At 37.0% G+C, this 23,525-nt stretch overlaps 1 protein-coding gene across 2 annotated transcripts in view; it reads left to right on the top strand.

Moving 5' to 3' along the window:
• Positions 1 to 23,525, top strand: part of EDIL3 (EGF like repeats and discoidin domains 3) — a 603,737-nt gene that overhangs the window by 187,439 nt on the left and 392,773 nt on the right. The window contains exon 3 of one of the 2 annotated variants that reach the window (XM_036740909.1): positions 14,352 to 14,372. The exons of the other annotated variant lie outside the window; for it this stretch is intronic. Coding sequence (XP_036596804.1) covers positions 14,352 to 14,372 — 21 coding nt within the window. The remainder of the gene's footprint in view (positions 1 to 14,351; positions 14,373 to 23,525) is intronic. 2 annotated transcript variants of the gene reach the window in all.

The following is a 23,525-nucleotide window of genomic DNA, read 5'->3' as shown; positions in this document are numbered from 1 at the left end:
CTATTTTAGTGTCTCGGTGTCCTCTAGTGCAGACAAACTTCTGATCAGAATCCTAGACTATGAGGTAACATAGGCAATTCTGCTTGTAATTTACAGAGTTGTTACATGGCTTTAAGAGCAGACAGACAACACAGTAAATAGAGGAAAAGAGCACAGAATGGTACTAAGAAATTTCAAATATATCACTGACTTCCTAAAAACATTTTTTAAACTAGGAGCAGATTTGGAATCTGGCCCCCATTTAATGACTCCAAGATACTCACAACCCTCTTGATTATGACTTTCCAAGACCAAATTTTACTTTGGTTAGAAAATTGCCTATTGCCTGACCCTCCATAGTACTGCTTCTGGTCAAGTGAAGATGAATGAATATTCTACCTTCTTCCCACTGAGATGAACATTTTAACTCCATGGGAAAAGTTTGAGATGGATAGGAAAGTAATAGTGATTTCTTGGTAAATTTTGTTGTTGTTCAATGGTTTTTTCAGTTATGTCTGTCTCATTTGGGGTTTTCTTGGAAAAGATACTGGAGGGGTTTGCCATTTCCTTCTCCAGCTCATTTTACAGATGAGGAAACTGAGGCAAACAAGGGTAAATGTCTTGCCCAGGATTACACAGCTAGTGTCTGAGGCTGGATTTTAACTCAGGGCTTTCTGATTCCAGGCCTAGCATCTATCTACTGTGCCATATAGCTGCCCCTTTTCTGTAAATACATACATATATACATACATATACATATATATATATACATATATATAATATACATATCCATCATGCATAGATATGTACATATACCCATGCATATATTTTTGTATACACATTGGTATATATACACTATATATCTATGTATATGTGTGTGTTTGTGGATTATTAAAAGAGCAATCTCATTTATTTATGTATGTATATATATACATATATATACTCTTTATGTTTTTATCCTAATTCCATAGCCTTATCAATACTCCACTTTCTATTAGTTAAATTCTTTAAAGCAAAGAGATACAACCCTATTTCTATGTTTAGCAGATAAATTTATCTAAAGTTATTTTAAGAGCCATCTATTCAGAAAATTGCATCCATAACAATAAGCTATAAATTTCATGATTTTATAATTTTAGAGAAGAAGTAAAAATAAGTGCCATCTAGCTGCCCTTTTTCTGTAAATACATACATATATCCATATCCATCATACATATATACATAGAAATGTACATATACCCATGCATATATTTTTGTATATACATTGGTATATATATACTATATATCTATGTATATGTGTGTGTTTGTGGATTATTAAAAGAGCAATCTCATTTATTTATGTATATATGTGTATACTCTTTATGTTTTTATCCTAATTCCATAGCCTTATCAATACTCCACTTCCTATTAGTTAAATTCATTAAAGCAAAGAGATACAACCCTATTTCTGTGTTTAACAGGTAAATTTAGCTAACATTATTTTAAGAGTTATCTATTCAGAAAATTGCATCCATAGCAATTAGCTATAAATTTCATGATTTTATAATTTTAGAAAAGAAGTAAAAATAAGGGGAAATAAGAAGGAAGAAATAGAGGTACTTTGGCTTTGCTAACTTGGTACAACCTGGTTCGGCATGCCTGATGTTGAGAAACGTGGTGTGACCTCAGAAAGCTCTTAAGGCCAAAATATCTAATAGTCTATGTTCGTATTCCCAGCTATTATTATGAAGTCTTTTACAGACATAAAGTGAAACACATTATCTGACTTAAAGCATACCGTAAGTATCTTTAAGGTAGTAAATTTGACAGCAACAAGGGACCTAAATCATAATTCAGTTCTGTAAAATATCTGGCCAAGCTTCTCTAGTTTTTTAACAGCTTATGCTCTTTTTTTCCCCTGCTTTTGATACCCTCCTGAATCTATATCCCAGTTTGCAGAACCACTTCTCCTGTTTCACACTAACCTTTCTCTTCTCAGGGCCATGCATTTATAGGTAATTCAGCACTTGTTTGTCTCCTGTTTCACATCTGCAGAGAGAGTTTTCCTATCTATATCATGAGCCCCTGAGAACACTGCCCAAGGCCTACACTCAATAAACAATCATTTATGTAAAATGTACAATATTCAAAGCATCTTTACAGGAATCTTGACAATGAAGGAAAAGAAGAAATAAAACATAACACTTATCCTCAGTGAATTTATATTCTACTTGTCTGGAGGAAGAACTTGGCAACTCAGGCAGTATTTTAATCACTGCTGTTGATTCATGTTTAAGAGTTGAAAAGAGAAAGGCAGAATTGGGAAGGAAAGAGCTAGTTTAAGCAAATGGTATCTGAAAAGAGGGTTTAAATTTCTGGACCCTGGCTAAAAGGAAAATAAGTATAATAAGCTTTTGGCCAAGAATGGAGTACACCTAATACAAGTTAGTAAATATGTATTTGTCTGAAGTCTTGCATATAGAGCTTTGAACTGAAAAGAAAGGGGGAAGAAGAAAAAAAAAACTGCTATAGTGAATTAGTTACCACAGAAAGTAGCTAAGTATAGTATACAATTAAGAAGAGAGACACCCTGAAATCCACAAAACATAATATTCAGGAAAGGAGTCTGCAACAAAACCCATGGCCTCAGATGTTTATACACTAATAGTACCAAGTATGAGTAATAGCTGGTGAATTTGAACAGAGGTGTCAAACTCAAATAGAAACAGGGTCTCTAATCCATATATAAGTAGTCATTATGGGGTATACATTGACAATTTTAAAATGCAATATTTTACATAATCTAAAAAATAATTGAAGTACAAAGCAGACTATGAAAAGTGAATAAAAGATATACAATTACAGTACTGTGGTGATTAAAAAGGTGCAAGAGACATAGTTTCTGGGTAATTTAGTCATTTTCTTAATAAGACCAACTCATTATTAATAAAAGGATGGTCATTGGGCCATCTCCCTCTTAGACCAAAGACAATCATGGCAGCAGGCTCAGGGCTTATGTGTTCTTTTGGAAGAGGAGTGGCAATCAATTCTGATTGGTTAACACAATGGGAGGGGGACTTGTGTGTTTGTCCTTTGTTCTCAAAGGGGACCATGACATCAGGGAAATGATGACATGACTTGCAGTTGACTTTGATTTGTGTTAGGGAGGAGTGACCTGATATTCATCAGGATGACTAGAGATGGCCCAGAATGCATTGGGAGACCTTGGCCCTTTTAGGCTAAGGCCTTTTCAGGTTCTCACTTTGAGAGAGGTAACACCCATTCAGTGAACAGGCCTCTTTAAGAAATTAATCAAGGGAAGGCCCCTTTAATCAAAAACTAAAAAAATAAAAAATCAAACTGGGAGGGGAAGACCCTCAGGGTTCCTGCCCCAAAGAGAAACAGTTGCTATTTAGTATTTACATTCACTCTGTGCTAGGAGGGCAGGGACCTATGGTCCAATCTATGAACCCCAGAGTGAGTTGGGTTTAAGACCTGAAAGGACCTTAGCCTAAAAGGGTCAGGGTCTCCTAATGCATCCAGGACTATCCACAGTCACCCTGGTGAATATCAGGCTACTGGACTCAGATGGCTCTGGAGGAGAAAGTGAGGCTGGTGACCTTGCACAGCCCTCACTCACTCAAATCAAAGTTGACTGTAAGTCATGTCATCATTTCCCTGATGTCATGGTCCTCTTCAAGGACAAAGGAGAAACATAACCTGTTAATAGCGTAGAATCTCCACTCCCATCCTCTCCTCTCCTCTCCCCTCCTCAGGATGCTCTGCCCAAAGGAAGGTTAATTTCGATGGCAGAAAGCTACCTCCTTAACTTTGGGTTTACTGGGAGATGGGCAAATATCAAAATAAGTGGATGAGAGTGACATCATATCACCCCTGGACAGAGAAAATATCTCTATACCCAGACCACCCCCAGCTTTGGGCTCTCTATTCAAAAAATGTAAACCCCACCTAAGCCTGAGCCAAAGATAATAGCAGCTCCAGGGTATATCTAATCTCATTATCAGCAATGTCCATCTAGAGGCTACACTTTTAAAATCAGGATTTTAGAAAAGGGGGGAATTCTGGATGTCCCTGAATCATTGGTTATTAACACTCCTTTCTGTCAGTACCATGGATATTTTACTGAGGTAGAGATCACTTCTGAATTAGGAAGGTCACAATAAGGAAAGGCTATGTAGAAAAGGAGATTATATCTGAGTTGGACTTTGAACAACATGTAGGATTTCCATAGATGTAAAATTGATTGGAACATGTAACAACAGTGTTGCTAGCAGCTCTTGTGGGAGTGAAAGACCAGCAACAGCGGGGCAGAGCCAAGATGGTGGCAGGAAAGCAGGGGCTTGCTTAAGCTCCCCTCCAAATTCCTCCAAACATCTGTAAAAAATGAGCTCTGAATGAATTCTAGAGCTGCAGAACCCACGAAATAGCAGAGGGAAAAAGATCTCCAGCCCAGGAGAGCCTGGATGGTCACTGGGACGGGTCTATTGCACAGTGCTGGGAGCAGACATGGGCCATGCCAGAACAGACCAGACCAAGAGTCAGCCAGCCAGAAGAGGTCTTGGGGTCATGAAACAGTGGACTGTGGCAGTTACTAGATTTCTTAACTCACGAACAACAAAGAGCAGGTTAGGGAGGGACTGTGGGATCGAGTTCAGAGTAGTCCGGCTGCCAGCTCTGGGGGTGGAGGAGGTCTTGCAGTGGTGGTGGTAGCAGTAGCAGGAAGTTACTGAGGCTGCCTCCAGAGCGCCAGCATCAGTGGCTTCCCACATCCCTGGCTCACACCATGGGAGGAATCTAGCAGCAGATCAGAACAGGAATGCAAGGAGCGCTTTGTGGGCACAAAGGCAGATTCTCTTGCTGTGCCCTGCTTGGGTCTGAATTAAAGTCCTTGTTGGTAGTTCTTGGGGGAGGAGGAGCACTGCTGTGACAGAGCTTGGGGTGGCTGTGGAGTAGAAGTAGCTCTAAAAACAGCAGTGCTTGGACCCTAAAGCTTGGGACAAAATACTCTCTACTCTACAAGCAGTCATATCCTGACAAAAAGTTCAAGGGTCAAGTAGTTGTCTGGGAATATGAACAGGCAACAAAAACAAACTCAGACTCAAACTCAAACTCTAGATTCCTTTTTTGGTGACAAAGAAGATCAAATCATACAGCCAGAAGAAGTCAACAAAGTAAAAGACCCTACATCAAAAGCCTCCAATAAAGATATGAATTGGGCTCAGGACATGGAAGAACTCAAAAAGGATTTGGAAAAGCAAGTAAGAGAAGTAGGGGAAAAATTTTGAAGAGAAATGAGAGTAATGCAAAAAAACCATGAAAAACAAGTCAATGAATTGCTAAAGGAGATCCAAAATAATACTGAAGAAAATAACACCTTAAAGAGTAGACTAACCCAAATGGCAAAAGAGCTCCAAAAGAGCCTTGAAAGGCAGAATTAACCAAATGGAAAAGGAGGTCCAACAGACCACTGAAGAAAATACCACCTTAAAAATCAGATTGGAGCAAGTGGAAGCTAGTGACTTCATGAGAAATCAAGATATTATAAAACAGAATCAAAGGAATGAAAAAATAGAAGACAATGTGAAATATCTCGTTGGAAAAACCACTGACCTGGAGAATAGATCCAGGAGAGATAATTTTAAAATTATTGGACTATCTGAAAGCCATGATTAAAAAAAAGAGCCTAGATATCATATTTCAAGAAATTATCAAGGAAACTGCCCTGATATTCTAGAATCAGAGGGTAAAATAGAAATTGAAAGAATCCACCAATTGCCACTTGAAAAAGATCCCGAAAAGAAAACTGCTAGGAATATTGTCGCCAAATGCCAGAGTTTCCAGATCAAGGAGAAAATACTGCAAGCAGCAGAAAGAAACAATTTGAATATTGTGGAAATACGCTCAGAATAACACAAGATCCAGCAGCTTCTACATTAAGGGATCGAAGGCCTTGGAATATGATATTCTGGAGGTCAAAGGAGCTAGGATTAAAACCAAGAATCACTTACCCAGCAAAACTGAGTATCATGCTCCAAAGCAAAATATGGATTTTCAATAAAATAGAGGACTTTCAAGCTTTCTCAGTGAAAAGACCAGAGCTGAATAGAAAATTTGACTTTCAAATACAAGAATCAAGAGAAGCATGAAAAGGTAAACAAGAAAGAGAAATCATACGGAACTTACTAAAGTTGAACTATTATGTTTACATTCCTACATGGAAAGATGGTGTGTGTAATTCATGAGACCTTTCTCAGTATTAGGGGAGTTGAAGGGAATATAGACAGAGGGCACAGGGTGAGTTGAATATGAAGGGATGATAGCTAAAAAAATGAAATAAATTTAAGGGGTGAGAGAGGAATATATTGAGAGACACAGAAAGGGAGAGATAGAATGGGGTAAATTATCTTACATGAAAGTGGCAAGAAAAAGCAGTTCTGTTGGAAAGGAAGAGGGGGTAGGTGAGGTGGAATGAGTGAATCCTACTCTCATCGGATTCAACTTGAGGAGGGAATAACATACACACTCAATTGGGTATCTTACTCCACAGGAAAGTAGGGGGAAATGGATAAAAAGGGGTGATGGTAGAAGGGAGGGCAGATGATATAGGGAGGTGGTAATCAAAAGGAAACATATTTGAAAAGGGACAGTATCAAGAGATAAAATTGAATAAAGGGAGACAGGATAGGATGGAGGGAAATACAGTTAGTCTTTCACAACATGAGCATTGTGGACGTGTTTTGCATAATGATACATGTATGGCCTATGTTGAATTGCTTGCCCTCTTAGGGAGGCTGGGTGGGAAGGGAAGAGGGGAGAGAATTTGGAACTCAAAGTTTTAAAAGCAGATGCTCAAAAGAATACATTTGAAAAGCAAAACTTATCAAAGGTACTTGATTACCTCAGCATTCCAAAAGAGAAAACAGTCAAAAAGTCTCACCCTAATTATCATAACAGAACAATTCTAGACACAGGAAACTATATGAGTGAAAACATAAATGGAATCCAAGCATGAGATATGTTTATGAAACAATAACTAGCTCAAAGGAATAGAGTCATGTGTAAATCAGATTGTAGTAGAAAGACAAAAAGAGGTATAGATTTTTTGCAGGAATATTGTCCCCAACGAAAAGGCTATGAAATGTAGAGTGGAAAAGAAATAAATGATTACCCCTTTCACAAGAGAATTCCTTCAAGATTGTAACCATTGAGGTGTTTGCCAGAAGGGCACAAACATTTGTGACACTATTTGTTATATTTAGAGGAATCAGTGTCCTAGAAGGGATGATTCTTTATGATCTGGCAAAGAAGAGCACTGGAAGGCTGAGGGAAGGTTACAATCAAAGCTGACGGCAGTTGCCTTTATTATTGAGGATAGCTCCTCACAGCTTTCTGGAGGCAGCTTATTAGCTCCAGGTGAAAATAACCAACCAGGGTGTTTAAATGGGTTTGAGGCACCTCAGGGGCTATCCCTAAGTGCTGCTCAAACAGGACTCACTCCCCCAAGGAGGCATCCATGCCTGCACTCCATGGCAGCCACCCAGGGGAAGATGCACACCAGCTGCTCCTTGTTTGTTGGCGGCTTGATTTAGGCCTATCGCATCCAAGAAGTAGCCTCTAGGTTGGAGCATACTGACTGATGGTTTAAAACACTGACCTAGGAACACCAAATGTGGAAGTATGGAGGATCCATGACTCGGTAAGGGCATATTCACCCACAAGATATTGGATAGCGAATATTGGGGGGAATGGGAATGGAAGGGGAATCTTGGGAATCATGGTGTCTCATTAAAGGTTAGGCATGGAAGCTGCAGAAGGGACCAAAAAGTGAATAAGAAAGTAGCCAACATACTGCAGAATTGCAGTGAGTTTGGGGAATGGCTCCTCAAAAGCACATATATTTGGAATTAGAAGACTGAGTTTGGACTCTAGTTCCACCTTTTGCTCCTTCTATGATATTGGACAAGTGATTTCACTTCTCTGGGCCACTGTTTTCCCACTTGTAAGATGAGGGGCTGGTCGAGATCACCTTTGATATCCCTTCTTGTTGTTGTGTTGTGTTTGTATTTCATTCTCGAAGAGGACCATGACATCAGGGAAATGATAACATGACTTGCAGTTGACTTTGATTTGAGGAGGGAGGGCTGAGCAAGGTCACCAGCCTCCCTTTCTCTTCCAGAGTCATCTGAGTCCAGTGGTCTGATATTCACCAGGGCAACTGGAGATGTCCTAGGATGCCTTGGGGAGACCCTGGCCCTTTCAGGCTAAGGCCTTTTCAGGTTCTCACTTTGAGTGAGGTAGGGCCCATTCAGTGAATAGGCCTCTTTAAGAAGTTAATCAAGGGATGGACCCTTTAATCAAAACTCAGAGGAAAAAAAATAAAACTGGGAGGGGAAGACCCCCTGGGTTTCTGGCCAAAAAGAAACGGTCACTCTAAATCTACAGTCTTGAGAGACTATAGACAATAAAACTATAACAAAGGAGAACCAAGTAACCTAGGCCATTAAAGGACCTGAGGCACAAAATATGATATAATGAGACAATCAGTACTTCTTAAGGGCTTTCTCCCTGTGGGGCACAATACAAAGCAGAATTATTCAGTTTTATATTTTCCAAGTTATAGAGGAGATACTTGAGGTTTCCAAAGGATAAAATAGAGATAGTAGAGTTGAACCATCATCAAGTGACAAAACTTAAAAAAATAGGAATTCCATATTTTAGCATTAAATGCAGCCCAGTGTTGGAGGATATGATTAATAATAGGAAGGAAGGAAAGAAGGAAGGAAGAGAAAATGAAAAATGAGGTGTTTAGGTACTGTGACTTTAAAGCTATGACTATGAGAATATACTCACCCCCTTCTTCCCTATCCTCAATACATAACATATTTTAAAATTGTAAATCCCAACCCTTTCCGCATGCCAGCAATAGACTCTGCAGAAATAGTTTCACAATTAGATGTCAACAAAGCATATCACTAAAATAAATGTTGGCTTTAAATTGGCCTTTGCATCTATAGCAGCGAGGTTTCTAGACAAAACATTTAACAGGTGGCCAATTAAGGTTGTGTTGACATGAGCTGTCAATAGGGCAAAGACTGAAATTTAGAGGGTAGAAATAATAGCTGCTCACAAAGTTAACTTTCCCTTCCGCTCAAGACAATTGCTTTGATTGCTTCAGTTTCCCACTAGGAACTATAAAGTGATTGGAGGGCATGTTTCGTGCTGTTTGACCTAGGAACCAAAATTATTACTTCTGAATCTATGCCTGTGACAGGGCAAAAATATTCTGCCAATAAAAACATTGCGAAGCCAACAAGTTGGTGGTTATTAAGTAAGCTCACAGGTTTCAGACTTGAATGGATTCACTAATTCCACCAGCCCCTTCATTTAGTTGTAGTTAGAGTTTATTAAATAAAATCTACATTAAGCCTAGATTTAACACTGTTATTATTGGAGCATAGATTTAGAACTGGAAGGTATCTCTTCCAAGGTCTACTTTACCAAATCCCTTCTTTTTACAGTTGAGGAATCCAAGGAGCACTAACCTTAAGGTGACCTGCCCAATGTCATACATTTTAATAAACCCTAGAAGTGAGACTTGAACCCTGGTCCCCTGAGTCAAAAGCTAGTGCTCTTTCTGCTGTGCTATGCTACATTCTTAAATGTATTATAAATAGTATCTATGTAACCCACAACCCACATTGTTCTCCAAATACACTGGAACAGTGGTATTTCATTAAATTTTTGCTGTAGATGGGTCAACAAAATACAAACTGACTCCATAAAAGTTTTATTTATTGTATGCATCTGCAAAAAATATATTTCCAGTCCAAACACTACAATAAGAGTAGAAGTGAACGAGCTAAGGATTAAGATAAACTACTTGTGGTGTTTATATCAGACATAGGATTGAACTGGCTTTCTGGATTGGATATTTACATTTCAAGTATTCCGTTCAATAAACATTTATTAATCAATAAACATTTACTGTGTGCCTGGCACTGTGTTAAGCACTGAGGATACAAAAAGAGGATAGACAGTCTTTGCTCTCAGGAGCTTACCATCTAACAGGGAAGACAACTTGCAAATAAATATATACAAAATACCTCATGGTGTTATACAGGTAGGCCTTAAGATTGCTTGTCCAGCAAATAATGCCAACTTTGTGGTTCTATTGAAAAAAAAAAGTCACATAGCAATATAAATGTTGATTACATACTAATTGCTTATATACTGACATTATCATTATTTTTATTTAAAAACAATATTAACACCTTTTATGTTATGAATCATAGTCATTTTGGAATATAGAACCATCTTTTCTAACAAAGAAAAATGATTAAGACAAACCAACTGATAAGCGCCTCTTTCTGTATATGGGCACCATTGGGTACAAATAACCTGCCGGTAGTCTACTGAAAAGAATGAAATCTGGTTCATCATCTGCCTCCTGGAACTGATATTGGTATTTTTATTTAATCTTGTTTAGCTTATTAACTAATTAGGAATTTACTAGGTGTTATGATTCAGCTCTAGTTAAATACAATTGGCTACAGCTTGGGCTTTTAAAAGCTGCTTTCTGTCTTAAAGGTTTGGGAGAATCCTACTTTTGGAACTTTTAGGTCTCTGCTGAGACCCTTCGTTCTGCCCATGCCAGCATCAGAAAAACTCAAAGTAGAAGGCTTTGGGATCTTCTCCTTCTCTTCAAACATTAAGCCTTCAATTATCCTAACACTTTGCATAGGACATAAGCCATCTATCTGTCTGTGTCTATCCTACCACTATAAGTACCTCTGACAAGTCTGAAGAAGAGAAATAACTTTTTTATAGTTTCTCTTTATTGACAACCTGTCTTTCTGCATGATTATCTGCAAATAACCTCAGTCTTAACCAAACATAGAAACTATTTAGCCAGTCATCTTGCTGAAACACAAGACTAAGAATTATGAAAACTCCAATATATGCCTTTCCTACTTTTCTTGACTCTTACCTCTCCTTAGTAGTAAATGCCACATGTTCAATTTCCATTAACTCTTCTTTTACTAAGAATTACCACCCTATAGGAATTTTATAAATCACTTCAGTACTAGCCAGTTAGTTCTTTTTCTTGACTTTTAACCCCAGTAGTTAACAGAGTACCTATCACACAGTAAATGCTTAAGTGGTTGTTGACTTATGGATTGATGAATAAACATCATCATTTTCTTCATATTTTGATATATGGGTGCCCACTGATAGGGGAATTTCTAAACAAGTTGTATTATATGAATACAATGGGATAGCATTACAGATGACACCATGGAATAGGGAATGATTTTCTTGTCTTGGAGTCAGAAAAATCTCATTTGAAATCTTGCCTTAAACACTTACCAGCTACTCATATTATCTTTATGAAACTCTTAATTCCTCTCCTGTAAAATAAGTGTAATAACACCTTTTAGTAATTACCATTGTTAAGAAATATACATAAACAATAGTATACATGAAATTCTTAGCAAAATGAGGTATTGTATTGTCTCCTCCATTAGAATATAATTTCCTTGAGAGCAGGAACTATCTTTTGTCCCCCTTTTTTGTATCCCCAAGAGTTAGAAAAGTGTCTGGTATATGGCAAGCACATAAATGCTTACTGATATATATATATATATATATATATATATATATATATATATATATAAATACATATATACATGTATATATATATATATACACACACACACATATGTATACATATGTATATATATATGTGTCAAGATCAATAATAATCAAGGGGAATTAAAAGAGACATGAGAAGATATAGTATTGTTCATTTGAAGCAGTTTGAAGAAAAGAGTGAAGAAGAAAATATACACAAGGACAATAATAAAGTAAGCAATAGGAAGGCAATTGAACTGCTATGATTGTAATGAACAGACTTAGACCTAGAGAACTCAATAGGAAATATATTTTCCTCTCCTCCATAGAGGAATGCGTACAAGAGATATGGAAAGCAGGCTTTAGATATGGTCCATCCATCAATAGACTTCATACATCTGCATAAATTATTCCCCCGTGCTTAGAATGCTCTCCCTCATAATATCGGCTGTTTTGGAACTCCTGGCTCTCTTCAGTGATCTTCTTAGGAACCACTTCCTTGACTAAGTCTTCCTGCTGTCTTCTATACCTATAGATATTTTTGAGTCTTCTGTGTTTGTGCCCAAAAGCATCACATTGACTCCTAAGGGGAAAGACCAATACTAATCCCTCTGGGCCCTTACTCTGCACATGTATATACAGCCAGAAGAATATAAAGTACTAGAGGTCAGGAAATTTTAAACTTTAGGATGTCAATCCCAAACTCCTAACATAGTACCTGGCAAATAGTAGCAATGTAATAATGGCTTATTACTTGATGAATGGACTTTTCTTAAATATTTTTCATTGTTACAAGAAACTGTTGGGAGAGAAAGAAGAGAGTCAAGAGGAAATAACTGCAGTATCAAAGAAAGCCAACAATAAAAGCAAGCAAAACTTTGAAAAGAAACCAGATACATCTGGTTTTTGTTGTTAAGGAGTCATGACACCTTAAACTCATATACCTTTAATTAAATGTATTAAAAACACTTTGCAAAAATTAAGCCCTTATACATACATCACCATCATTATTATTATCATTACTACAAATACTACTACTAACCATTCCTGACAATATTTCCTGCTTCTTCAATGATACCTCGATCACTGAGTCATCTGAGAACAAAGCTTTTGAACTGACAAAGCTCTACTTAAAAAAATGAATCTTCATAAATCATGTCAGAAAGTGTTGGACTATGACATAAAATTCAATAACAGTACTATTACTCAACTTTAGTTGTATGACGAAAGGCTATCTCTGAGCAGTTTCTGCTTGTGCACACATTATTTATGAAAACAAGCTGTATCCTACATAAATTTGTGTAAAGGATAAAGATATCATTGTGTACAGTTGTTTGCCCATATTCAGATTAAGAATAAATGTCAAATCTCAGGTAAAGTTTGGAAATCAGAGAAATTTTCTTCCATATCATTAGTGATCCCCTTTTTTTGCTCTTTGGTCACTTCCATGATAACTCCTTCCCTATCTTCTAAATCCCTAGTTTCCTCAACCTCTCTAACCACTTCCTCCAAAAGGAGGAAGGCAAAGGAGGTTGGAGTATACACACTAGCTAGCTAAGAACACATGAGGAGAAATGAGTCAGAATGAGTAAACATAGAATCTTAATGGGGACCAAAAACAAGAAGGACTCAAAAAACTGCTGTGATATTTTATGTATTAAAAGCATCTCAAATGACATTTAAGAAAAGTGTAAACTGAAGCAAATCTCAGTACAAGTAACATTTATTAACAGGGACATACTGCCCGTTAATAAAGGATCAATGGCTTGCCTCCATTTATACAAAGTCCCTGAGCAAAAAGACAGTTATATTTATATAGGTTTGGGGAGTACGGAACAAAGAACAGAGCAAGGTAGATGACACCATGGGATTGGGGCAATGATTGGTTACAGATCTGAGGCACAGGGAAAAACATGATTGATTGGAAGTTTGGTAATGGGGACTAGCAAACACATCCCTTATTCTCTCATGAGACTAAGAAGTGCTCATTGTTTTAGTCTGGGTGTGAGGTGGCAGCCCAGATTTTTGGACAGCCAACAAGACATCCTTGGAAGATAGCTTGGAGGAGTAAATATATTAGGGCTGATTCCCTTGTTTTCACACACATTCCCCAAGATCAGTTAAATTCCTTGAGGTAAGAAGAAGAAATGTAGCCCATTACAGGACACTATCTTAAACTCTGTATCTGAAATAACCAAAGTAATATTGTTTATCTGTGTATTTAAGAAGTTTGTAACAAAACATCAAATTAAAATAATTTTTTAACGAGGATATAACACCCACCACTTATAATTACTGATTGATTGACTGATACTTCAGTATGAATATGTTTTTATCACACTACCATGACTTTAATATTTAGGGTTATTCATAAATTAAGATATTAGTATTCTTGGAACTAAATGTTCCAGTGGGAGGTCTATGTAAAAAACTCATGTTTTTAATGAAACTAGTTAACTACAGTCAATTTTACTGGCAAGTGGGAAGTAAAGTGAAGCTAAATGACAAGTGTGGTATTTTCTGATAAACACAAAATCAGACAATGTGGAAGATATGCATTTAATTTCTGCTTCTGTATGATTATATAATTGCAGATTCATAGCAGATGCATGAAATTATAATTAAATGGGAATTAAACTTTATTTAGGAATATACTATGTACTTTTAACTTCTTTCTTTTCTTCCCCCCTTCTCTTTTTCTTTTCTTTCTTCCTTCTGCCCATATTTCTATACAATATCAGATGAAGAGCCAACTTCAGCAGGTAAATGACCTTGATTTATTTTTTTCTTCGTGGTACTCATTTTTAGTAACTTTTAATATATCTGAATGATTTTCCTAAAATGTGAACACAACTGGCATCAGTGATGTGGATTTGCTGTGGTATGCATTTATTAGCAACCATTTTCTTTTTTCTTTATTTTTAAAAATAATTTTATTAATGTATTTTCTTTATTTTCCATCACCTAAATGTATTCCTTATAGTCCTTCCATCAACCCTCCCAAAGAGCCATCCTATATAACAAATAATATTTTTAAGGAAAAAAATTTAAAAAGAAAGAGGGGAAAATGAGCAAAATCAACAAATATATTGAAAACTAAAAATATATGCAATTTTCAAAATCGATAGACCTATCACTTCTGTGAAGTAGTATATGTAGAAGAGTGTCTTTTCATATATCACATTTGGGAACATGTTGTTCTTTGTAATATTTTTTTTTAGAATGTCTGATGACCCAGGGCAAAATAAATATTCCTTTCCCCGAATTCTTGGCTCAGTTTTATTCTTACTGGTAGTGTCCCACTTCAAGAGGCTTATTTTAAGGAAATAATCACCATGATAATTCCATAAGTAAAATGTTTCCTGGAAAGCCTAGTAATGCTCAAACTAATAAACTGCTTAATAATGTCTTACAGAAACTCAATATGCTTTAAAAACAGTATTTACCCTTAAAAATAAATTACCATTGTAATTCTTTTGCTTTATTTCAGTCAATAGAATATTATTTTAAACTAAGTGTTGATTTTAATTCTGAAATGATGTAAACATATTATATTTTAATGTGTTTTTTCAATAATTTTGCTTTAAGATATGAGCAGATGTTGGTGTTTGAGTTTTACCAATGCTCTTTGAGAGTAATGAAGGAAAAGTACTCTTAAGGAAATGTTTATTTCAACAATTACATTTATGGATTTTATTAACATTAGGGTGCTTTGTAATTTTCAGAGAGCAGATGTTCTTCCTCTATAAAGACTGCTAAGAGGAAACAAATATTTCCCCTTTTAGTTGGGGGAAATATTTTATTAAAAGTCTGTAATACAAAAGATTAGTTGGACCTTCTTATTGTTCAGTTGTTTCAGCTATTCAACTTTTTGTGACCTCATTTGGAGTTTTCTCAGCAAAAATACTAAAGTAGTTTGCTGTTTCCTTATCCAGCTCATTTTACAGATGAGGAAACTGAGGTAAAGAGGGTTAAGTAATTTGCCCAGGGTCACACAGTCAGTAAGTGTTTATGGCAGGATTTGAACTAATGATGATGAGTCTTCCTGATTTGAAGCCCACTGCTCAATCCATTGCACTATCTAGGGACCCTTAGAAGTCACTGTAATTTAACAGATAAGGAAATAGCACCAAGAAGGATAAGTGACTTAACCAAGATAATACAGATAGCCCTGGGACCTTTTGGGAACATTTTATTTGTTGTGCAATTGAACATAGAGAAGAAGGAAAGACAACAAGTTGAAGAAGTCTATTTTGTCTTTCTCTCAGTTCAAAATATTTTAACATTTATTTTAAAGCATTAAATCATTGATGTGGAACAAGGGAGAGTCCTCTGAGATCATGTACAGAGGAATTTTAAGTTCCCAACTAAAATCCCACCTTCTTTAGAAAGAATTCCCAACTTTATAGATGAAAAAAGTGAGGTCTGGGGAGGTTAAGGGACTCACCCAATGCCATCCTATATATTGTTTTTAAAAATAGGCAGCTAAGTGGTGCAGTTAATAGAGTGCTGGGTCTGGAGTTAAGAAGATCTGAGTTCAAATTCTGCCACAGACATGTATAGGTGTGAGACTCTAGGCAAGTCTCTTAACTTGTACCTGCCTCAGTTTCTTCATTTACAAAATGAGATTAATAATAGCACCTACTTCCCAGGGTTTTTGTAAGGATAAGAAGAAATAATATTTGTGAAGTGATCTATGAATGCTACTAGTTATTTTTAAAATTGGACTTGAAAAGGTTAAAAATCGTATTTGCCTATTTTTTTTCCTGTTTTTTAGATCAAAATGTTTTATTTTTTAACAATTTATTATTTATTTATTTTAATATTTTTTAACATTTGAGCTCCCAATTCTCTCCCTCCTCCCATTTTGCCATTGTTTGAAAAGGCAAACAATATGATATCAATTAAGCAATATATCAATTATGCATGTAAAATCATGTAAAACATATTTCTATATTAGCCATGTTACCAAAAAAAAGCAATACATTTTCTTGTATTTTTTCATTCTTTTGACTTTGTTTAATTGTTTCTTGACGTTTCATGGAGTCATTAAATTCCACTTGCCCAATTTTAATTTTTAAGTAACTATTTTCTTCAGTGAGTTTTTGTGCCTATTTTTTTTCCATTTGGCCAATTTTCCTTTTGAAGGAGTTATATTCTTTAGTGAATTTTTGTTTATTTTTTAACCATTTGTTCAAGTCTGGTTTTTAGGGTGTTATTTTCTTCAACATTTTTGTTTCTTTTTTTTTTTACCAAGCTGTTGATTCTCTTCTCATAAATTTTTGCATCACTCTCATTTCTTTTCTAAATTTTTCCTCTACCACGCTTACCTCTTTCTTTACTTTTTCCAGGAATACTTGTTAGGCTTGTGTTTTGTTTGCATTTTTCTTTGATGCTTTGCTTGTAGCTATTTTCACATTTGTATCTTCTGAATTTTTGTCTTGATCTTCCCTGTTACTATAGTAGTTTTTTTTTTTTAATGGTCAAGTTCTATTTTTTGTTGTTAGCTCATTTTTTTCCAGCCTATTTCTTGACTTTGAACTTTGTGTTTAAGTTAGTTTTGGCTCCCCTGTGGGTGGGGAGACACTGTGCTACCTTCAGTCTTTTTGATACTACTGTTTTCAGAGTTAGTTCTTGGGGTCTATAAGTTTTTACTGTTTCCAAGGTGGTGTGACCTGGGGAGAGGCTCTCCTGGTCTATGCTGTAGTTCTTACCCAGTAAAGGCCTCTGATCCCTTTCAGCCACAAGTAGTAGCATCCCTATCTGCCCTGAAACTGTGGCCAGTGCCCTCTACTCCCCTGTAGCTGCAAGTGCTAATGCTCCTCACTTCAAAATATTTTAAACATTCAATTTAGTTCATTAAATTCAGAGTGGATGATTTAGATTCAACATTAGATGAAATTTGTGTATGTTATCCTTGATAATATTTGATCATATTTTAAAATATATAGTACATTGTATTGTATTATATAATATGCTATGCTAATGTTGAATCTAACATGTTTAACTCAGCTGATTACTTGTATTTTAAGTCTTATGATATAACAATGTTCAATCAATAAACATTCATGAAGCACCTATTATTCATCAGATACTGTGCTAAGCACCAGAGATAGGAAAAAAGATAGCAAAAGACAGACCCTGCCTTCAAGAGCTTACAATCTAATAGGGAGACTGCATGAAAACAATCATATACAAAGCAAGTTATCTAAAGGAAAAAAATAGGAAATAATTAACTGAGGAATGTTGCTGGAACTAAGAGGGGTGGAGAATTTTTTCTAAAGAAAGCGGGATTTTCAGGGGTAGAACCAAGATGGCAGCTAGAAAGCAGGGACTTGCATGAGCTCCCCCACCCAGGCCTCTCCAAAAACCTATCAAAATGGCTCTGAACAAATTCTAGAGCTGCAGAAACCACAGAATAGCAAAGGGAAGCAGGGCTCCAGCCCAGGACAGCCTGGATGGTCACTGGGTATGGTCTATCCCACTGAGCTGGGAGCAGAGGGGAGCAAAGCCCAGTATGGACTGTGCCCAGACCAAGCAGACCACGAGCCGGGTGGCACAGGCCCTAGCACCCTGAATCAGTGAGCTATGGCAGTTACCAGACTTCTCAACCCACAAACTCCAAAGACAAGTGAAAAGGTTAGTGGGGAAAGCTATGGGGAGTGAAAGGAGTTCCTGATTCAGCCACCGCACCAGGGGCAGCAGAGGTGGTGCAGCTCTGAGGACAGAACTACAGCTGCAGTTGCTTCTGGGCCCAGGCCCATCTGGTGGGAGGAATTAAGTGGCAGATCAGAGCAAGAGTGCAGAGTCTGCTTAAGATCTGAGTCCTGCCTGGGTTGGCAATTCTTGAGGGAGGAGAAGCGCTGGTGCTGCAGAGCTTGCTGTGTAAAAATAGCTCTGAAAACAACAGCACAACCCCTCAAGTTTGGGACAAAGTACACTCTACTCTACAAGCAGTCACACCCTGATGAAAAACTCAAGGGTCAAGTAGTTGGCTGGGAACATGGCCAGTAGCAAAAACAGACTCAGATTCAAACTCAGACTTCGGAATCTTTCTTTGGTGACAAAGAAAGCCAGCCAGAAGAAGTCAACAAAGTCAAAGAGCCTACATCAAAAGCCTCCAAGAGAAACATGAACTGGTCTCAGGCCATGGAAGAGCTCAAAAAGTAGTTGGAAAAGCAAGTTAGAGAAGTAGAGGAAAAATTGGGAAGAGAAATGAGAGTGATGCAAGAAAACCATGAATAACAAGTCAATGACTTGCTAAAGGAGAACCAAAAACTACTGAAGAAAATAACACCTTAGAAAAAAGACTAACTCAAATGCAAAAGAGCTCCAAAAAGCCAATGAGGAGAAGAATGCCTTGAAAGGCAGAATTAGCCAAATGGAACAGGAAGTCCAAAAGACCACTGAAGACCACTGAAAAAGACCACTGAAGAACAGGAAGTCCAAAAGACCACTGCCTTAAAATAGACTGGAGCAAGTGGAAGCTAGTGACTTTATGAAAAATCAAGATATTATAAAACAGAACCAAAGGAATGAAAAAATGGAAGACAATGTGAAATATCTCACTGGAAAAACCACTGACCTGGAAAATAGATCCAGGAGAGATAATTTAAAAATTATTAGACTACCTGAAAGTCATGATCCAAAAAAGAGCCTAGATATCATCTTTCAAGAAATTATCAAGGAGAACTGCCCTGATATTCTGGAATCAGAGGGAAAAATAGAAATTGAAAGAATCTACCAATGACTTCCTGAAAAATATCCCAAAAAGAAAACTCCTAGGAATATTGTTGCCAAATTCCAGAGCTCCCAGATCAAGGAGAAAATACTGCAAGCAGCTAGAAAGAAACAATTCAAGTATTGTGGAAACACAATGAGAATAACAGAAGATCTAGCAGCTTCTACATTAAGGGATTGAAGGGCTTGGAATATGATATTCTGGAGGTCAGTGGAGCTAGGATTAAAACCAAGAATCACCTACTCAGCTAAACTGAGTATCAAGGTCCAATGTAAAATGTGGATTTTCAATAAAATAGAGGACTTTCAAGCATTCTCAGTGGAAAAAAAAAAAACAGAGCTGAATAGAAAATTTGACTTTCAAACACAAGAATCAAGAGAAACATGAAAAGGTAATCAAAAAAGAGAAATCATAAGGGACTTACTAAAATTGAACTGTTTTGATTATATTCCTACATGGAAAGATGATGTATATTAGGGAAGCTGAAGGTAATATACATATGTGTGTATATATATATATATGTATACATATATGTATATATATGTGTGTGTGTTTATGTATTTGTATATGTGTATATATGTGTGTGTGTGTGTGTGTGTGTGTGTGTGTATGTACGTATATAGATAGAGGGCACAGGGTGAGTTGAATATGAAGGGATGATATCTAAAAAAATATAAAATCAAATTAAGGGATGAGAGAGGAATATATTGAGAGAGGGAGAAAGGGAGAGATAGAATTGGGTAAATTATCTGACATAAAAGTGGCAAGAAAAAGCAGTTCTTTTGGGAGGGAAGAGGGGGCAGGTGACGGGGAAAGAGTGAATCTTGCTCTCATCAGATTTGACCTGAGGAGGGAATAATATACACACTCAATTGGGTATCTTACCCCACAGGAAAGAAGGAGGAAAGGGATAAAAAAGGGGGGATGATAGAGGGGAGGGCAGATGGGGGAGGAGGAAATTAAAAGCAAACACTTTTGAAAAGGGACAGGGTCATGAGCATTGTGGAAGGGTTTTACATAATGATATGCATGTGGCCTATGTGGAATTGCTTGCCTTCTTAGGGAGGGTGAGTGGGGAGGCAGGAGGGCTGAGAATTTGGAACTCAAAGTTTTAAAAGCAGATGTTCAAAAAAAAGTTTTTGCATGCAACTAAGAAATAAGATATACAGGCAATGGGGCATAAAAATCTGTCTTGCCCTACAAGAAAGTAAGGGAGAAGGGGATGGGAGGGGAGTGGGGTGACAGAAGGGAGGGTTGACTGGGGAATGGGGTAATCAGAATACATGCTGTTTTGGAATGGGTGGAGGGTAGAACTAGGGAGAAAATTTGTAATTCAAACTCTTGTGAAAATTAATGCTGAAAACTAAAATACTAAATAAATAAATAACAAGGGGAAAAAAAGAAAGCAGGATTTTAGTTGGGAATTAAAATTAGAGAGGTTAGTAGTCATAGCAGAGGAAAGGAAGCATTTCAGGTATGAGGAACAGCCAGAGAAAATATCCAGAGCTGATAGATGGAGTGTCTTCTTCAGGGAATAGGTAGGAGGTTAATGTCAAGGAATAAGTACATGTAAAAGAGTAAGGTCTAAGACTGGAGAAGTAGCAGGGGGCTAGCTTGTGAGGAGCTTTGAATGTTAAGCAGACAGAGCATTTTGTATTTGATCTTAGAGGCAATAGGAAGCCACTGGACTTTATTGAGTAGGCAGGGGATATTATTGGCCTTGGGCTTCAGGAAAATCACTTTAATGGCTGAATGAAGGATGGATTGGAGTGGAGAGAGAATTAAGGCAAGTCATCACACCAACAGGCCCTTTCTATAGTCCAGGTGTGAGATGATGAGGGCCTGTACTAGAGCAGTGACTGTGTTAGCGGAGAGCAAGAGGGTTTATTGGAGAAATATTGGAAAAGTGAAGTCAATAGATGTTGGTAACTGTTTTTATATGCGAGATTGGAGACAGTAAGGAATACAGGGTGACATCTAGGTTGAGAGCCTGAGGGGAAGGAAAGATGGTGTTGCCCTCTATAATACTGGGGAAGGTAGGAGGGGGAGTCTCTAGGGGAAAATGAATTCCATTTAGGGCATATTGACTTTAAGATGTCTACTGGACATTCAGTTCAAGATATCTGAAAAGTTGCTGCTTTGTTTTATTATTTGTTTTATCTGTTTTTTAGCCGTTTATCTAGAACAATTATAAACACATTTCTTTTTTTCCCCAACATATTTTATTTATTTTATTAAATATTTCCCTATTACATGTAATTTTTAAACATTCATTTAAAAAAATCAGTTCCAGATTCTCTCTTTTCCTCCCACCCTTCAGCTCTCTTTTAGAGGGCAAGTGACATGATATCAATTATCCATATGAAATTATGCAAAACATGTTTCCATATCAGCTATGTTTCAAGAAAAAACACAGAGGAAAAGAAAACAAAATAACAAAAATTTAAAAGAACACATGCCTCTTCTTTCCTATTTTTAATGCAAGTTTGTGAGCCCATGTAAGATATGCATCTCCACATGGCTTGTCTAAATGTGATTCATGAGAGGCATGTGTAGATGTCTCTGGAGTCTTATCTACCCGTCTCTAATGGAAGCTCTGATTCCTGCCTTGAAGGGGGTAAGGGAATGGTCACCAAGCTAGCCATTCTTTTCTTTAATTTCTTCTAGAGGATAATTCTTCTAGAAACATATCTACACACACACACACACACACACACACACACACACACACACACACACACACATTGCTAACCCAGTAATTCAATAAGTTTAAAAACAAAATCCACCTTTCTAGTCACAAGTCCTCAAGGTAGGAAGGTAGCCATAAGCCTACAGCTGCTGGCTTGACTTCCTTCCCCCAAAGACTAGTTATACAAAAGATAATCACATGTGGCAAATAGTGAGAAAATCCATTCATCCAAGCAAAACAGCAAACAGAAACTGGAGAAGTTATACAGATTAGAATACATCAGAAAAATACACAAAAGTGAATGAGTTTTCCTGATGGAAGTGAGATAAGGTCTTGGTTTGAACCAAGAAAGAGAGACTCCCATCTTACCAAAAGGGAAATTCTCTATTTATTCATCTTATATGTCTAGGGAGGCAAGTTAGAAATCAGGAAGGTTTTGAGGAACTCACAGGCTTTCCTTATATGTGGACAACTTCAAGAGTCTTTCTCTCCCTAACTCATGGAGTAGGTACTGAAAAAAGTTCAGAACCATGCACTTTTATGTTCTCTCTCTTTCTCTCTATCTCTCTGTCTCTCTAGCTCTGGCACCAACTCTGCCACTCAATCAAATACACAGTCCTATCAGCATTCTCTCTGGCAATTGGGAATCTCCTTCTGCATACTCTGCAACATGTGAAGTGCCCCAGGCTTGAAAACCTGGGTTTACATTCTAGTACTTTTAGAAAACATTGTCCTCTCCTTTAACTTAGCAAACATGAAACTGTTCTTGGGCCCTTTCTACCAACACCCCCTTCCATCCCCCCATTACTTCCTTGCCCAACACATACCTTCTTTTATTCATCTCAGAATATGGCTTTGCAGACTTAGTTTCCTTTTGTGCCTCTGTCTGTCTCTGCTTTTACTGGATTCTGTATTGGTAGGACTCTCTTCTGTTCAAAGTAGGAATAAAAGTCAGTCTTCTGTTTACCTTCCAAATCACTAATTAATTCTACTCTTTTTTTTCTATTCTACTTCTTTCTTTCCTGACTGAGGTTTCTCTCCTATGGTTTACATTGCCACATCTCAGCCCAGTTACAGGCTTCCAATCTTCCCAAAGAACAGACTTTAAATGTCTTGTCTAGTGTCACAGGGCCAAAAAGCTTTAGGAAAAGTCTTTGAACCCATGTCTTCTTCATTCTAAGCCCTGCACTGTCTACTGTGTCATAAAATAAAATTAATAATATTATTGCTTTTCAATCATAAAATGTTTACAATATACTTTCCTCACAAGCATATGATTTAGGCAACTTTATCTCTGTTTTATAGACGAAAAAAGTGAAGTTCTGAGAATTCAAGTGATTGGACCAATGTCAATGAGCCCATAAGTGCTAGAGCTAAGGATTAAATGCAGGTCTTCTGATTCCAAGTCCAACATTCTTTCCAAGATATCCAGATTTTTCCAAAATATCCACATGTCTCCTAATGTATAACTTGCCAAGGGAAAGA

Source organism: Trichosurus vulpecula, chromosome 1, assembly GCF_011100635.1.
Source record: "Trichosurus vulpecula isolate mTriVul1 chromosome 1, mTriVul1.pri, whole genome shotgun sequence".
NCBI lineage: Eukaryota > Metazoa > Chordata > Mammalia > Diprotodontia > Phalangeridae > Trichosurus > Trichosurus vulpecula.
The sequence above is the reverse complement of the archived record's forward strand: the minus strand, read 5'-3'. Positions and strand labels throughout refer to the sequence as shown.